Source organism: Phaenicophaeus curvirostris, chromosome 5 (genome assembly GCF_032191515.1).
Source record: "Phaenicophaeus curvirostris isolate KB17595 chromosome 5, BPBGC_Pcur_1.0, whole genome shotgun sequence".
Classification (NCBI taxonomy): Eukaryota; Metazoa; Chordata; class Aves; order Cuculiformes; family Cuculidae; genus Phaenicophaeus; species Phaenicophaeus curvirostris.
Genome location: NC_091396.1, coordinates 20,159,957 through 20,178,411, shown reverse-complemented (window position 1 = coordinate 20,178,411; position 18,455 = coordinate 20,159,957). Strand labels below are relative to the sequence as shown.

The 18,455-nt window shown below is 47.9% G+C and overlaps 2 protein-coding genes across 5 annotated transcripts in view; one reads left to right on the top strand and one right to left on the bottom strand.

Moving 5' to 3' along the window:
* Positions 1-18,455, top strand: part of RPLP2 (ribosomal protein lateral stalk subunit P2) — a 176,117-nt gene that overhangs the window by 107,082 nt on the left and 50,580 nt on the right. The window lies entirely within an intron of this gene.
* SLC25A22 (solute carrier family 25 member 22) overlaps positions 1-18,455 on the bottom strand; it is a 50,299-nt gene that overhangs the window by 26,485 nt on the left and 5,359 nt on the right. For all 4 annotated transcript variants that reach the window (XM_069857865.1, XM_069857864.1, XM_069857866.1 and 1 more), the window contains exon 2: positions 1,655-1,770. In XM_069857865.1, the coding sequence (XP_069713966.1) occupies positions 1,655-1,674 (20 nt within the window). In that variant the 5' untranslated portion in view covers positions 1,675-1,770. The remainder of the gene's footprint in view (positions 1-1,654; positions 1,771-18,455) is intronic.

Genomic DNA, 18,455 nt, shown 5'->3' with positions numbered 1-18,455 from the left:
TCTCACCAGTTCAAGACTCTGTTGCCTCAGGTATTTTTGCACCACAGTCTGAAAAGTGAATAGATTTGCCTGCAAAATGTTATGCCCAACTTGTTCTCAGGACATGAGAAAATTTCAAACAGTAAGCTTTACATCCTGGCTCTCTCCTTATCTAACCCCCTAGTCACACTGAAAGAGGAGATTAGAGACCAGGTAAAAGTGCATCAAGATGAAGGCACCACCGGGAAGGAGGATATTTCAAGACAGGATCACATCAGCCTTCCCAAATTAAGTGTCAAAATCACTGCTGGCAGGTCACAGATTGTAAAGCACCACCAGTGCCCCTTTCCAGCCTCAGCATTATCACTGCTTCTCCAAGTGTCCCTGAAACAGTCGGGACAGGCAGACACTTGCCTCTCTCAACCTGTTCCAACAGTGAACTCATCACAGGGTTTCTATCAAGTGGGAGTGAGACACAGACACACAGCAAACATCTTGCCTGCTGGCACTGTAAATGCAAAAGATTCCCCAGTTTCAGCACAGACCCCAGCAATAAAAGGGAATAGTCTGATGTGCCTGAATAAGCCAAAAATTCGGGCAACATGGGCTGCACAGAGCTTCTCACTCTGTCTGCGAGTGAGAAACCCTTGTTCAACATCCCCATCGCACCTGAATCCAATCATCCAGGTTCCCCAACAAGGACTGCAAAAGGAGACTAGTACAGACAGACTACTCAGCAACAACTGCTGAGGTGCCGAGATCAAGTTCCAGGTGCACTGGTGCAGAAATGCAATGCCCTTGATCTCACTTTACAGCAAGCCACTGCTGTGAATTTTAGTCTTTTGGTATCAATCTTGTTTTGTTAAGATATGACAAATATGTGCTGCAAGGGTTCAGTACATGCTCCAAGCTTAAAAAGATTTGGAAAAGCAAATGTTAGAAGAGAACCGCAAAAATATCCACAGGAATTCCACAGCAAGTAGAAACCATTTATCTGGGGCAACTTCACAAGCAGCAAAAAGTTAAACCCACATGCAGGACTGTACAGATCCATCTGACACAGCTCTTAAGAAGCTAAGGGTAAAATTGTCTCTTTCCAGAAAACAAACCTCAATTCATTTCCAGGGAGGACATAAATCCATCCTTTGCATATGCCAGGACCAATGCTCTCAAGTTCCTCCTGTGCATTTACGTGTTATTAATTATTATTGGAACTTCAGGTTCCTGCAATCACTGGCATTAGAAGAAGGGCACAAGGCTGCATCTACGCAGACTTTGTAATAACAAGCACTGCATCCTCGGCTGGTCAAGGAGATGGCTTTACTCTTGATGTCAGCAAGCTGATGTCAGCAGGTCAAGCTGACCTTTGAAAGAGGAAGCAATAAGGAACAGACTCATGCAGGGTAAAAAGCAGAGAGCAGAAAGAAAAAGGTGGTGAGAAAAAAAGAACTGAAAAAGCAGAGATGTGACAACATGACAAAGACAGAAAATAAGAGAAGGTTGAAAAAAATCAGGTAAGGAAGGAGCAGAGAAGGAATCAGAACTGTTTAAAGCCAGAAGACATGATCATGTGATTTCCTTCATCCTCCTGTATCACAAAAGGGATTAAACTTGAAAGACGTTAAAAGAAAAATCTAAAGCACAAACAACAACTCAAAATAATTTTAAAAGTTACCTGATCTGTTTATCAGCCATTTAATTAAAGCTTGATCTTGTTAAGAAATTATTCTGTTCCTCAAATCGCTCCTTTACTTTCTTTTCCAGTTACTTCTTTTTCACTTCAGTTTCTTCCTGGGAAAGGAAAGAAAGGCACCAAAGAGATAAAGTTGAGACACTTGCACTGTTCCTGAATCTCAGGTCCTACTGGGCAGCGTGCAGGGTGAGGCCATCCAAGGAACAAGTGACTTCAGGGAGCACTTGGTTTCTTCAGAGAAGAGACTGAGCTCTAGAGGAAGGCTTATTAATATGTGTAAGTACATAAACATACAAGACATATGGAGGGAGAGCTACCAGTGTTGTCAGGCTCCAGCAGCACATGAGGAAGGGCAGCAGCCAGGCAGTGCATGTGCTCTGCCCAGCATCCAGGACAGCAGTACCTGTCACAGCCCTTTCAAAATCCAAGGAGTGTTTCACACATGCAGCATGTGGACCTCCAACCATCTGCAGGTCCACACAGCCACCCCAAGAAAACTATATGCCCTTGCAAGACTTCTTCAGTACTTCCCTCCAACACACACACGCTGTTTCTAACAGACAGGCTTCAAAAACTTGCTCCTCCAGTGGTTACAATCCTTCCTCTATTTTCCAGCCCCAAAGGACAACCAGTGCCTCAGTCTCGTGCCAACACTGCCTTTTAAGTAGCGCCTCCCTCCCCAAGCTATTGATGTGCTTTGCCCTTTGGACCACTCCTTTCAGCTCAACACTGGCACAGCACCGAAGCTCCAAGTCCACAGGAAACAGTTCATTCCAAGACACCTACTTGCTACTGTTTAACAAGAGCTGGAAGAAGTCGCCACACAAAGAAATATGGACATTTCAGAAGTGGCCACAACCTTCAGTTTTCTCGAGGTGTCCTTGTCTCCTCCTCACCTCCAACCTGGGAATCAGGTACCCTATGCTTTCATCAGGCATCTCAGTAGCACTCAGCCACTCTCCTCCCTCTCCCGTTCCAGCTGCCACCTGGGTGGCAAGCCAGGAGCAGAAGAGATATCTCTGCCCTTTCCCTCTGGAATGAAATTTGCCCCTTAATTGCATATTTCCTAAGTCACACAGAATCTTGCACCCAACAAGGAGGCTTTCAGTCTGACACCTGCCCTGGAGGTACAACCTGAGGGCCAGAGAGATCCCTGAGAATAAAAGGTCCCTAAAAGTGTAAAGAGCTGGCAATGGTGCAAACAGGTATGGGGAGGAGAGAGGTTGAGACTATACACAGTCCAGCACTGACCTGCTCCCCTCCCTGTTACATCCAGTTGGAAGACAGGGCAGCAAGTCCCATACTTGGATGACACAAGACTAGAATTGACTTTTCTGGAGTTCCACATTCAGCCAAAGCCATAACAGGCCAGCACAAGGCGCTTGCTAAGGAAAAGGACTCCTCTCCAATATACTGCATGCAAATCTCTGCACGCAAACCTCACCCACTACACTACTGCACCTTCCATCCCTTCTGCGACAGGTCTTCAGACAGTTCACCTGACCTCAACTAAGAAGTCGAAGCAGATCTTAAAAATCCTCAGATCACCTAAGTCTGCACTTTCCAAGTGGAAAATCACACCTTTCACTGTGTGTGCTTTCACATGCATGTCCACAACCATTCCAGGCTAAGCTAATTGTCTATCAGTTTAATCAGGATAATACCAAAAGATAAAAATAACGGGACATCAGTTGCTGAAAGCCTGTAACCCTGGTATAAACAAGCCCTGAGCCATGAATACTCACTTGATAACATCTATACTCTCAATAGGATATTTGTGTTTATTGAGGCAGCAGGTCTGACAAAATACATACACTGAGTGGTCCTGACAGCCCGTTTCAGGCTCTGGCAAACTTCCCCCTTGTTGCTTCCGATGCAGTCTTCCATGTGGAGGGGCATCCAGGAGGCCAGGCACCCATCACAAGGGGCAATGCAAGAGAAGACAGCAATGCCGCTAATATTCATCACTGACAAGTAATCCAGAGTGAGAAAGATCGAGATGGACACACAAACATACCACAGGGCTGTTTCTTACCTGCTGACACAAGCAGGGTGATGGGAGTGGGAGAAGACAGTACTGCACTGAAAGGAACTTGGAACAGCTGGATTTAACTCTCTCCTCCCTTTTTTTTTTTCCTGCGCAACCTGGGAACTGTCTTTTGCTTCAGCTCTCCATCTGCCCAGTAACTGCAAAGCCCTACACAGCTGACCTCCCCAGCTGGAAAACGGCTGCAGGAATGGATGTGCCTGCTGCAGCTGCAAATCAGGATGGGGTAAAACTGGATTTTCCTGGGTTTAAAACCAGGCAAAGTTATAGGCCTCCTTAGGGTGTAAAGATCCATCCAGACAACAGGCTGTACAGCCAGCAAATGCCAGGACTAGTATCATCCCCCCTAACAAAAGCTACTCAACTCGTGGACAAAACAAGGGGAAGCAAGCGATGTGACCATTCTACAGCAGACACCAGCACTTGATAACTGTTTACACAGCACCTGGCACAGTGGAGGCCTGAATGTCCATGGCCAGGGGATTTTAATGCATTAAGGGATTTTAATGCACTGAAGTAGAAAGCTTATTTGAGCTCTGTTTGTTTAAACAGAGCTACAGGGAACAACCGTTCGCAAAACAAACCCAAAATCACAGTGAACTCTATCTGAGCACTTTGCTATAATCTACAAAACTTCCCAAGTACCTTAAAAACCGAGTCCCTTAAACGATGGTGAATGACATCAAGCCTCCAGCACCCTGGCAAGGGACCCTCTGGTCAGAGATGGACCTCAGTCCCTCCCAAGGCAGAAAAACAGCTACAATCCTGTAGTCTGAGAGGAGGAAAAACACAAGCTGGAAAGAGAATGGTGGCAGTTTTATAGGATATTTAAAAACAAATTCAGAACAACGTTATGTATTTAACCTAGAAAGGAAACAGAAGAAGCAGTGACCCAAACATATCTCCCCAAGAACAAGGTGCTCTCAGAAGCCAAAAAATGCAAACAAAAGCAGGTGAGCAAAGCTTCTGCACCCAAGCTGGTTTGCAGCTCCAGGGCTTCCTGTGGGAGTAAGGCTTGCATCTGCCCAGGAAACCTCCCATCAGCACCTGCACTAGGGCAGCAGACAAGCCAGCAGAATCAAGAAGATGCTAATGCCTCAGAGTCTCCATACAGTTAAACCTTTACAGCCCAGTGGACACTGGTGCTGCTGGAAATGGGAACCTGCATGGCTCAAGGAGCAGAGAAGCCAGGAGGAAACTGACAGTGGGTGGGCAGGGGAAGCAAGACCTGCCAGAGACCCACCTCAAAGCCAAAGAGGCTGAGCAGCCCTCACGGAAGAGGGCACCAAAAAATCGTACATCCCATAATTAAGACAGCAAGAGCTACAAGGGCGATGAATTACATGGTGTTAATTCCTGCCTGGAGCGCTGTTAACACAGCTAGGCGTGGATTAATGCCCCATTACTTGCACACTGGGGTGTCCCTCTTACATTTATTGAAATGATCAAGCAAATTAGTTTCAGAGCAGCAATGCACGCACTGTAGCCCACAAAATCACCTCTGCACTAGGTGGAAAAGCAATGCAAACAGCCCAAAGCTCACACTGCAGTGTGTAGATAGCCTAGGAGCCTCCTCAACCCAGCCTATTCCTTTGCCCAGCTCCAGAGCGCGATAGAGTAGCCAGCTTTGGATGTAGATGGTCCTCACAGCCCCCCTGCCTTGTCACACACCGCACACACACAACACACCTACGCTACAAAGATGGTAAGATTTTCTCCAGAACCTTTACCCCTAGATGCCACTGCTCTGCCCACAGTCTCACCTTGGGGGTTCCAGCAGTTCAGCACCCTCCTTGTTCTGCTCTCCCTCTGCCAGGCCAGAGCCACTACTGGTATCCTCCAAACCAGCTGCAAGCACTCAGTCCACCAGCCCCTGCCTAGAGGCTGGCTCTTCACTTCTGCCCTCCCATTTCCAGGCTCTCCCCTCACCAGCAGCCCCACTCTGCAGTGAGCACAGCCTCCCATGCACAGACTGTCAGATGTGCCAATTTATCTGAGCACACACAGGCTGCTGTTTTGACAGCAGATCTTCAGCCAGTGTTAGCTGGCACTATGACCAAAGGAAGCAATCTCATCCTCTCCCTACACCCAGACATGTGTTCCCATCCCTGCTTTCATGCCAGCACAAACATTTGTGCAGAGTGGTCAGGCAGGGATGAGACAGAACTGGAGGCCAGCACATGCTGGAGCTGTCACTGAAAGCAAACATCCACACTACAACCTTGACTCGAAAATAAACAGCACAAGGGGAAGGCAGGACTTGCTTCCACATTATTCCCATTTGTCTGGAGAGCAGACAAATTCAGTGCCCCAGCCAGAGAAGCAAAAACCAAGAAGCAGGGCTCAGAGCATGAGAGGAGGGAGGAATGCCATGCCAACATCCACTGTGTAGACAGGACACAGCTTTGCAATCAGTAACAGTTAGAAAAGGGAGTGGGAGGGGAAGAAATCAGCAACTAATACGTGCTGGGAGAGGAGAAATCCTCTTGGATCAGCACATCACCTTCCTTCACAGCATAAATACATTGGAAGGCGCAGACACCCTGCCAAGTTTTGCTAACAACTGAAGCAAAGCTGCCATCTCAAAGATAAAGTTTCAAGAGGACAAACTGAATTGCAAATACGTCCTGAGAGAAGCCGCACGAAGCACAACAGGGGGGCAGGATCAGAAGATCTCAGCTGAGAGGAAGCTGTGGACTTAGCTCTGACCTGCTCAGGACATTTTGCAATAGAGGGAATGGAGGGAATTGGTGGTGGTTTCATTTCTGCTGCCTGCTTGCCTTTAGGGTCTCAAAAGCAGGGATTGCCATGGAAATGTCCTTGCAGCACCTAGCAGGGCATTAGTTCTCAAAAACACAAAGCAGCTCTTGAACACAGTAGTGGATGTCCCCCCTACAGTCACAGACTGTCACCCCTCTGGCTGCGCAGCAGCACAGCGCAGCACCTTCTTACCGTTCTGACACCAGGCAGAAGCCTCAGGGCTGCAGATGCAAACTCACCTGCCTCGCTGTCAGCAGCTGACCATCCCCATACGACACTGGGCTTTAAAAGCGCCGAGCTCAGGGCTGGTCCACCCCCTTGCCTCAGGTGAGGCCAAAGTCCCAGCGGGGAGGTGCCACGCCACCTGCCTGCACCATTGGCTGCCTGCACCCCTGTGGGGACAGGCTTAGTGGCACAGCTCAGCACTGCTGAGCTTGCAAGATGCTGAGCCCCAATATGCAGGGCACTTGTTCCTCCTTCCTGACAGTCACCTGCAAGAGCCCTTAGCTCCTGCAGCCCCTTCCATCCTCCAGAACTTACCTCTGCCTTGCGTGCCTTCCCTCTCCGCGGCTGCTTGGGATAGGTGTCCCCCAGCACCGTCCTATCTACAGCCAAAAACGCCAATGCACATTTGCAGCGAAAACAGTCAGGCTGGTGCCCATACAAAACATGAGGCAAACTTTGTCTCTGTACCTAGCCTCCATGCTCCTTGAAATCTGGACTTAGTCTGGGAAGCCTTAACTTCTCCACACTGTGAGATATTGTTATCATAGAAGAACACCTCAAAATACCTCCTTCATGCCACAAAGAAATAGCCAAGTTTCCTGGCAGTGCAGGACAGTCCCCAGGCTGAGGACATGTCATAGAGGTGCTCAGCTTTGCAAACACAAGTGGTGGCAGTACAGATTTACCTGGATTTCCACAGAGGTGAAAAGGAGGACCAAAACTCCTGATTGGCAGCAAAGGCTCCTGAGCTCTCATTCCAGCTCTGTCATTGACTTGCCCTTTACCTTCAGAGAGGATTTCCAACGACAACTGTCAGTCTGAGGAACACCCTACTCCCATGACAACATTCCAGCTCAGGAAAAAACAAGCCATGATAAAAAAATAGTCCAACATCTTAGTAGAGGCACTTGCCCACCACATTCTTTACCCATTCAGACCAGCATAGTTGCCCACAACATGGAAGAGGAAAGGAGCCACAACAAGGCCATGGTGGAATTGTCACAGGGAACAATCCTGCAAGCCTCTGTCCTGTACTCTGATACCACATGCACAGTGTTCCAACTATCCTCTCTCACGGGATTTATTTGTGGTTACAGGAAATTGAGAGACCTCTTTTACCTTCACACAACTGCAGACAAAGACAAAACAGACAGCTGTGGAAACATAGACACCTCCACCACTCTCCATGGAGGAAGAGGATTCAGCACTTGAGAGCTTCTATTAGGCCAGTCCAGCCAACCTTCCCATCTCAGGGACAAAAGTCTCATCATGTGCTGCAGGCAGCTTTCAATCTTGCTCACTCACCGGCGTGATCACCGTCTGTCTGTCTCCAGACCTGCCCGCTGGCCTCAGGCATCAAGGCCACCTCAATGCAAAGCCCAAGAGTTACTGAAGACATCATACCGCCACTTTACTGCACCTACCAGCAGTCCTACTGTCTGCTTGCGCTCAGCCACAATGGAAAACACACTCTAGCTGCTGACTCCAAAGCAAGGACCAGAGTGAGTGGAGCAGCAGGTATTACTTGAAAGGAAGAGGACAAGAGAGTAGAGAAGGAGGTTGGGATCTCCTGTCTGTGGGCAGTTAGAGCAGGAGGAACACGCCCAGTTTTCTGATGCTCTCCCCCCGCCGCTGGAAATAACAGGCTGACCCCACACTCCCCCTACAGTGTCATACAAGTTTGCCTGCTTTGCTGAGACACCTTAAGCAGGAAGTCAAGGCAACAAGTATCTTCTGTTACCTTTGTGAGAGCAAAGGCTTGGAGAAAGGCCTCCAAAAGGCATTTGTGAACAGCAAAATAAGTGCCTTCCTTACCTGGAAAGCTTCTCTAGATCAAACAACCAACAACTTACTTAGATTAGTGCAGAAGCCATCTGCCCTATTGCTTAACAGGAGTTGTCCCATGGAGGTCTCTCCTTGTATACACGTGATCTCTCTCCCAGAGGAGTCTCCTGCCCCCTAGCTCTACCCCAGGATGTCTTGAGAAACAGAGTTCTGTTCATAGGTCCTAACATCAGGTCACACTCCAGTTACCAGAGCAGATCCCACTTCGGCCAGCCAGAAAGACTTGCAAAGCACAACCATTCAATGCTAAGCCATCTGCATTCAAGTCAGACTGAAAAGACCTGAGGAACAGGCCTGTGCCAACCTGGAACAAAAACCAGATAAAGCCCTCAACTTTGCATGTGCTGGGAAACTGCCCCAGACTGAGAGCCTGAAAGCTGATGCTCATCTTAAAGCAAGCCTAGGGCATCAGCCCTGCAGAACACCTAGAGGCCCCAACAGAGACCTTGGACTCCACAGACCTTTCGTCAAGACAAGGCCGTGTCCTGGAGGTTTTGCAGCTGAACTGCAAGACAAGATGAGTGAAGACAGCCGTTACAAGGAGAAACGACTCACCCAAGGCTCACTTGGCAAGACTTGGGTTTAGTCAACGAGTCTCAAGAGACCTGGTTCCTCTGCTTTGTACAAATGCCACATCAAGCATGCTACAGCTCTGCTCCCCCTCTCATTCTTCTGAACAGTCACAACACAAGTAACAAGCCTCTAAATTACAGACAACTAGTCATGCACACACTCAGTCTTGGCTGTCCCTGGCTTCGACAGAAACACAGGGCCAAGAGTTTCAGGAGCCAGAGGGCCAAAAACCCTCTCCATGCGTCTCATCATGAAATCTTCAGTGATGCAGTGATACCAGGTCAGAGCATGGCCAGAGTAAAAATTCAGGTCAAGCATTCTGCTTGAAAATAGTAGTGGACCACAGACTTTGGTCTGTAGAGACCTCCAAGTCCCTGCATCATACGCAAACACACTAAACTAAATACATGTGTCGACTTCAAAATTATTACCTAAATTAAATTACATTTATAATAGCCTACATTATTTTGGAGCCAACAGTGGAAGCACAAGCTAACAGATAGTAAAATTGCCCACACATGACGTCCTTGGATGATGCCATAATCAGACTTGGATAAGTGGGTGTTTATTGCCAGTGACGTCCCCTTCCAAGTGCTACTTGAGAAATCATGTAGTCATGCATTGAAGTGGTGTGATTCCAACTATTTTTAAACCCATCCTCCTCTGAAGGAGTTCTCCATACCAGTTTTTATGAAATTACAGCTTCATAGACACGCAGCTTTAGCTAGAAAAAGAGGACAGCTTTGCTGAGAAGTTGGAGCTTGGCAGACAGGAGAGAGAGCTGGGAAAACAAACAATAACTTATGTACAGCATTTTCTCTTCTATAACCTGTGGTGGTCAAGAAAAGGCAGAACCAACTGATAATGACAGGCCAATCCTGGAAGGACTTGCCACTGAAGCTAAATGATGCAAATCCCTCACTTAAGTGCTCTGCCAAGAGACTGGCAGAGCACAAAAAATGGTTCTTCCCTCTCAATTTAAAACAATCATCATGCACAAAGCAGTAATTAAAAACAACCAATCAAGACACCCAAGAGAAAGTGAAGGTTGGATTCCAGCTCACTCAGTAGGAACGAGTCAGAACACTGACCTGAGGTCCTGGGCCATGAAAAGGACCATTCATTCCCCACCAGCAACAAAACCAGGGCTCTTGGCTCTCAGCAGACTGATCGCCTCTGAAAGAAAGGGGCGCCAGAGGCCCTGCTGGGAAAAATAAGCATCTTCTCAGGCCAAATTGCAGCAGTAACTAAGAGCAACATCTAAACACCCACAGACCTGTTCCTGTTCAGTGTCTTGAACTGTATTCCTGTGGAATGATGCTGGCTTGCTGCAGCCAAACCCAAGGTTGCATAGGGGCAGGACTGACAGCTCAAGTCAGTGCTGTGCCAGCTGCAGACCCCCTACTGAGAGCTGGCACTCCTGCTTTGGGGCTAGCAGGGTGCACAGGACGGACATGATGCAATTTAACATCTCCAGGACCCTGATGATGGCCCACAACTGTGGCAGCTTGGCAGGAGCCGTGTCAAGAAATGATTGTTACGGGTGACCATCATCTTCATGTCACAAAATGAGTATGTTTTTTTCTCAAAATGCTGCATGCAGCCCTACAAAAGGCTTTTTCTCCTTGAAATGGGGAGAAAATACAAGCTCTTCTCTTTTGAGAAGAAAGAAAATGCACAAATCCAATTTTGTTTGCTCTACATTGTATTCCTTTAGGCTGATGCTGAACAAGACATGTGCCAGAAATAGCCCCAGCTTCAGCTCCTCCAGAGCTATAAGTTAAGCTCCATCCCTTCCAGTTCAGCAGCCAGAAAGGGGCCTGCTGAACCCGCTCTGACACATGGCTGCTCCAACAGCACAGCACACAGGGAGACCAATGAAGCTGTTGGGTTCAACTCCATCAGGTCAAGGCTGTTCCTTCCTTCTCCAAACTCATTCAAAGCCAGTGAACAGAGAGAAAAGAGAGAGAGATGGGAAAAACATCCTCATTGCCTAAGAAAGCTGGCCCAGAAAATGCCCCGTCTCAGTGTGTGCCATGTGACCCACAGCTATAAGCCAGCAGGCTGCTTTGATCCTTCACAGAAAGTTTCCTACCCACCACACCAAGCAGTGCCCCTTCCTGTCCTTGAAATAGAGGAAAAAATAAAAAGGGGAGGAGGGGAGGAATCATCGCTTCTCACCAACGTCTGAGGTACCTCAGCAAATATTTCTCTTCCTGCAGATTTCCACAATTTTTTATTATTTCTCTTCCCTGCAATGTACCTATTAGGAGCTGCACATGGATACCCCTGTACCACCAGTACAACATACACTATTGCAGCTCCTCACCTCACTAACCACTTGCAGTACTTTCATCCAAGCATTGGGCTGTCCCAGGAATGGGCTCTAAGGAAGGAGAAATAAATTTATCTGCTCCAGCCTGCTGCAGAGAGACTTGTATGCATCCCCTGTCACTCCACAGAGAACTCACAACTATTTTTATTTTCCAATTATGCTTCCCAGGAGGGCCAGGTCCTCAGCAGATGCAAGCAAGAAGAGCTCATTGCCTCTGCTGGAGCCTGGGGACTTCATCTCCCCACCACTTGCAGCAAGAGGGCACATTATTACAAGCACATACACACTTCTGTCCAATTTCATGCGGTTCCCTTGCCCACCAGCTATAAGAGCCTCATCTCCATGATGCTCCTGCCCAAGCTCACAATGAGTGGGAATAGTTCAGGCCTTGACAGCCCAAGCTTAAGTGGCAAGGTAGGAGAAACAGCAAACGAGAAAAGTAAAAAGAGGGAGAGGGAGCAGGCAGGATACCTGCATCTCACTTGCAACAGATGCTTACAGAAAACCTGACCAAGACTGGACAAGCACATCAGCTGCTTTCCAGCACCATTCTTCCCACTCCTACTTCCAGCTCACGCTGACCACAAAGAGCATAACCCACAGTTATTGCAGGAAGGGGGAAAAGAGAAAAAATGTAGGAAGTGAAGAAGTGCCCTTTGTATGCACAATGATCTCTGATGAAAGGAGCTCCAAAAATGCTTAAGTCACTGGTTTTAGAAACATGTGCAGGACCACATGAACAGAGACACATACCACTATCCTGGATGTGCAGACTGCATCATTCCAGGATGGTGGAACACGAACTGGCATTCACCCCTATAACTTGCATCTTCTGCAGAAAAAAACCCAAAACAACAAAACAAACCCCATCAACCTGGTGGCAAGCATCCTGGCAGCATCCCACAGGACTGAGCTAAGCTGTGTGTGGCAAGACCCAGACCAGCAAAAGGGATCAAGGACCACAGCACAGCACAGAATTAAATTACTTACAACTGTTTTTCGAACTTTCATGAGAACCTTGCCCTTTCACAGTCTCAGTTAAGAGCAGCACCAGAATACATCAGCCACTTCCTCTGTCCCAGGATCCAGCAGGAGAGACAGGATAGACAATGAAGCAAAATTACTATTAGTAGCTAGTTCATAACCTAACTGGAGCAGAGTTCAAACATGGGTTGCTAGAATTTATTTCTGTGTATTTCCACCTCCTCGTCTGGTCATATCACAGTGATTCACTCTATGAGTTCTTTTCTACAGACAGTACAGGGCATAGGAAATATCCAGGGCTGGTTGTCAAGTCAACCTGCACCGAAAGCTTCCTTCCACACACCGCACCTGCTGCTAATTCCCTTCTCAGCTCTGATCATTAATAAAAACACCACACAACAAAAGAGAACCACATACATATACACTACGCACAAATTCCCTCCATAGTGGCTGATCCTGAGTCACCACCAGTGATCAACTGTTGCCATGCACTGAGAAGGACACGGTTATTAAATTAATATGGGCTGCTTAACCTGGCTACAAATATACATGAGTTCTTTGTGCCTTAGTGAGCTAATAAGGCATGTGCTAATTACATTAATTCAAACAAGCCCTGTGTGCCCTGAGGGCAAAGGGAGAGAAGGGCACAGCCAACCCAGGCTCTTTCATAATATCTGAGGGAGAATCAAAAGTACTTGCCTTGACATGGCTTTTAGAGGAGAGGCATAGGAGCACTGCAGCTTGCGCCCTATAGCTCACGCAACCCAGCTGCCTGGTTAATATGCAAAAAACCTTCTTCACTCACATAGTGCTTAGTGCAATGATAGACACAGGACCCCCTCTCCAAAGGGCCAGTAAGCTTGTCCCTTCCTATCTCTATGGCCCAGAGCATATTGCAAGCCTTGGGATGACACCCTGACGCTTTGGGACCATGAGCCTGGGACCCTGCATTCAGCCCCTTTCCTGCAGGGACCACGCGGCACCGGCAGCCTCCAGCCACAGAGCAGCGCTGGGAGCATCCAGCACCTTCCTACCCAACGCTTCTCATGCAGACCTGTCTCCTCCGCATCCTCAAAGTCAGACGGGGACAGAACGACCAGGCAGGCAGTGCAAAGAAACTGTGCTCATGCTGCAGTGTGACCAAGTTAGGCAATCCCAACTGACTCCTTAAACCAACCTGGCAATGCGGGAAGGACCATGTTCACCTCCCATGTCACAACAGGAACAGAACCTTCAGAAGTGGGAACAAGCTGTGGCAAGGAAAAGCAGAAGGACAGCAGAAAAGAGATACACAATCCCAGCAAGGTTCAGATACGCTCAGAGAGGAGCTTCTCGTCTCCCTCAGCACAACCGTAACGAGATCCTTCACCCCTATCATCCCTGGTGAGAAGCCTTCCTTGGCATCAGTTGTGCTCAGGCTCCTTACTGTCCGCTAGGCACTGCCACCACCTCCTGGGATGCAAGAGAAAAGAGGTCCTTTGCATATACAAGGTCTTGTGTGCACTGAGTGCTTTCTGAAGCACGTGCTTTTTCCTGTGAGCACTAGGGGACTGTGCCAGAGCAAAGCAAATGCATGGGGTTTTTTTCCCCTCTGTTTCCACTTCCTCCTATACCACGTGCACCTTGTGGTACTCAGGACTGTACCCAGAAGGCCTGAAACGCAGCTGCCTTTCTCCAGCAGGAAGAACTATGCCACGTGAACTGTATGGTGTTTTAAACACATGACACTGACTCTCACCCTCAAGGAGGGGATATACAGTCACGCACCAGGCGAAACCCGGGGCTGTGAAAGGGTAGTATAATACAGTGTCCTGCACAAAGAGGCACTGGAACAGGCTCAATGCAGTATTTCCACCAGGCTGGCAGAGAAGACTCAGATACTTTCATGAAGGAAACCATACGGGGGATTTTTAGACCCTGGGAAGTGCACCTCAAGCCACATGATTCTCTTCCTCAGCAGAGGCTGTGGTTACTCAACTGTTAGTCCAGCACAACTTAAGGCTACCTGCCAAAAAGGATGGAACTCTTCCTTCCTCCAGCAACTAAAGGAATTAATTTTGGACCAGGCCTATTCCCAGGCCAATGCGTAACTATGAACACACAAATGCTTGTGCCAGCACAAAAACAGAGAGGCAGGAGTGGCTGAGGACTGCCCCTGTCAGCAGCAGCTTGCAGCCTGACTGCTGCAGGCAGTAGGAAAAAAAAACCCCATTGAATAACAAAAAAATAGAACAAGAATCCCTCCAGGAGAGCCTGGGAGATAAGAGTTTCTGGGACCTAAATAAAATGATTTAAAAGACTTGGAAATCCAGGACCCTGTGGGGCAATACATTAACTCACAGCTGTCACTCAGAGTCCCAAAGAAGGATTGTGTGAGCCTGGTTAGAACAGCAATGTGTCCAGCAAACTCCCCACTCTGCCTCTGTAGCAAAGCCACAGTGCTCCAAGATAACCAAGCCCAAATGTGGGTGCCAATGCTAAAATATCACAGCTTAATGAAACAGGACTCGAAGGATCTGAAAGAAAGCAAATCCTCCTAGTCAGTCACTCTCTGGAGTCAGGAGCTGGGCTCCACCTAAGGCAAGGTGACAGACAAACACTGTGCAAGAGCCACCATGCCAGCATGTAAACACTGGTGTAGACTGCAAGCTCAGGTGCTCGCTAAAGCCAAGACTGTATTGCCTTTTGTAGCAGTGACCAGACACAGAGAGTAGACAAGACAACAAACAGACATCTTCCAGCCTCCCAAACCCTTTGCAACAGCAGGTCAAGACCTTTCCAAGGAAGGTAGCTTGTCCATTACTTCCCACTGCTGAATGCAGAATGTGACTAATGCTCCCAGTACACTAAAGAAATGCCAGTTAAATGTCTTATTAACCAATATTCCTTGTCTCTAAGCCACACGAATAGCAACACAAGACACCGCTGCTGCTAGTCCCTTTGCTGTGTGAACACACCTGCTCTGATGCTGCATCACAAACTGCATTTCTCTCTTCCCACCTCAGCTGCTTGCTTATGCCAAAGCTGTTCAGATCCAAACAAAACTGTTCCTTCCTAAACACACATCAGCGTCCCTACACAGGTCACGCTGCACCTAAAGAGGTTAGCAGCTCCTCCAGGCAAACTCATATGCACTCTGTAACAAGTGGAGGAATTGCCAAGGGAACTACAACCACTGCCTGACAGCTCAGGAGTCTGGCATAATCCATCCACCAGTTCCCTGCTCATCCCGAGTGCTGTGGATGAGCAGGCTGCAAAGCAGGCAAGGCCTTCCCAGCAGGGAGACAATATATTCATGAGGCTATAGGCAAATGAAAACACACGCAGTCCTGCTCACCTGAACAGAGCAGAAGGAGGTGGATAACACAAAAAAGGAAAAAAGGTGAGAGGAAAAGAGTGAAATAAGTCAAACTTGAAAAGTAATTTTCTAGGTATTAAATGTCTTACCTGGCTACTCTGCATAGGCAAGTGTATATCATCACTACCTACCACAGATATCCAAAAGAATTTGCCTGACACATTAAGCATCCTCAGTAAACTGACTGATCTTGCATTGTTTAAAAATTAGACCTGTTTTCAGAAAGTTTAAGAAAAAAATAATCGCTCCTGAAGTACCTCCCAGCCCTGCTCTAACTACCAACCAGCACTGCCTTGCCAAAGAGCACATGGCAGGAACAGCAAATAGCATTAGACACAATGAATTGTTGTGCCAGTGAGCAGCATGACAAGCTTGTTGCACTGGGAGACTGACAACGGTTTGGCAACATGAGAATCAGACACGCTGCTCTGCTCCAGAAGTCCTCAGACAAGGACTTCGGAGCTCCAATCCACGATCCCCACTGGAGCAAGCTGTGGCTACTGATGTAAGAGCTTGCCATGCCACATGGCAGAACCCACACACGAGCTAGCACAACACTGCTGCTGCCATGGCTAGTGTCAGGACCCCAGGTCTGGTACCAGCTGGGGAAACAGTGTTCGTCTAAAAGAGGAAGCAAGAGCAGCAACCTCCTCAGAAGAGAGGGAGCAGGGCAGTTGGCCATCACAGCCAGCTCTGCCAGGGTTTATCAGGGCCCCTGAACATCCCATGTCCTTTCAAGCCCCCAGCAAGTTTGTCAGCTCACATGTATGCACAGCTGTGTCCAAACAGCACATGCCCTTTCCCACAGCTGATCTATTTGCTTCCAGTTCCAGACCACCTCAGTTTCTAGTGTCACAGGTCCCAGGTATCTGCATCAGCACAAGAGACAACCTAGACAACAGTAGATCACACTGCAGCTCTCCCACAATCTCACCTGCATGCCAAGCAGCGTTTCAGAAGCTACATGGCAGCTCCACAGCTTCTCTCCCACAAGATTATTCTGCCCCCCCACAAACAGGCCATGGCTCACCTCCACTAGAATAGCCCAGAAAGCAGGCGCAGTCGAACCTCATCGCAGGGGACGCAGGAGCTCGCTCCACACCAGGGACCTGGCAGAGCCACAGAAATTGAGTCAGCAGTGCACAGATGCCTCCTGAGCACACAGAGGCTGCGGGAACAGCCTGCTCAGCTGCCCCACGAGCGTGCTGGCAGGCAGCACACTGCACGGCACACGCCGACACACAGCTCAGCAGCAGCCTGGCATTTCTTCTCTCCTTTTGAAAGCCGAATTCAAACCATCTGTTGGAATATTTCTGCAAATCATTCTTCTTTCAGAAGGGCTGGGGGCTGAGTTTAGTTGTTTATATAGCGTCTGGCATTTCTCTAGCACTTATCACTTCAGTATCCAAGATATTTCCTTCAAGCTCTCTATTAGTTTTGAAGAACCAGAGTGGGGCATTGATGAATCTGCATTGTAAGTTTCTGGAAAAAAAAAAAAAAAACAACCAAAAAAAAACCCCAAAACCCAAAAACAACATCAAAAAGACAACAGCTGCTCAGGTCATGCACACACTTAGCTGCTAACAAAGCGAGCAGGACAATTCTGGGGAAAGGGGTCAGGTAAACACAATGTGTTTCATGTTCTTTGAAAGAACCACTAGCTTTAGAAAATAGCCTTCATAAACAACAGCCACTCCTAAAGGATGGGATGAATCAACAAGTGCTCCCACTGCCTTACAAAGAAGAGTTCAGCTTACCTAGGACATGGAAAAAGAAAGCTACCCCATCCTCGAGAAAGTCAACACGATATGAAAAAGGAAAACAGGGCATCCAGAAGGAGAGACCAATGACTACATCAGATCATTCCTTCTGCAACAGCAGCCATTGCTATTGTATACAAGTGACAAAACCCTGGAAATTCTGCTGTCCATATTTGACTGTGGAGGACAGGGTCAGAGACAGACATTTTACTGCTGATCCAAGATTGTGCTCTGAATCTGTGGCAAAGGAGAAAGTAGTACTCAAATTCACAGTTAGCCCCTGACATATCCTGTCCCTAAAACTTGCTTCCTTCTTTTTTCTTTTTTACAAGTCCTTAACTATCACAGAGCAGAGAGCACAGCACTGAACAGGGCACCAAACAAGACACCAGTCTGCTCATGGCCTTGGAGAAGGTGTTTCCATCCCAACCCACCTGGCAGGCAACGGGGAACCATCGTCACCTCCGCTGCCAAGGCACACAGGCAGCATACCCACTAAAGGTAGAAAGGGGTCAGAGACTACAGTAACAAGGACAGAGTACTCAGCAGCAACAGAATGACAGATGCATTGCTCCAGACTGAGCACACCACATGCTACCACCTCCTTCCACAAGTTTATCCGCATAAAGCCAGCACTCACCCTGGCTAGGAGCTTTCACATTACAGCCTCTTGTTGAAGAAAAAAGGATTCACTGGAAGCTGCAGCTGCATTCAGAAATGAAGGATCATGGTTATTGGACCATGTTCTGGCTTGATCCAAACTCACTCGTATAGCTCACTCGTACAGCATCGCTTCCCTACTAAAATGCCTTGCTAGAAGTCCCATATCTTCTGTGCTTTAATTGAAAGAAAAACACATACCTTCTCTCTTCTCAAAGGCCTCCTCTAAGCCAATT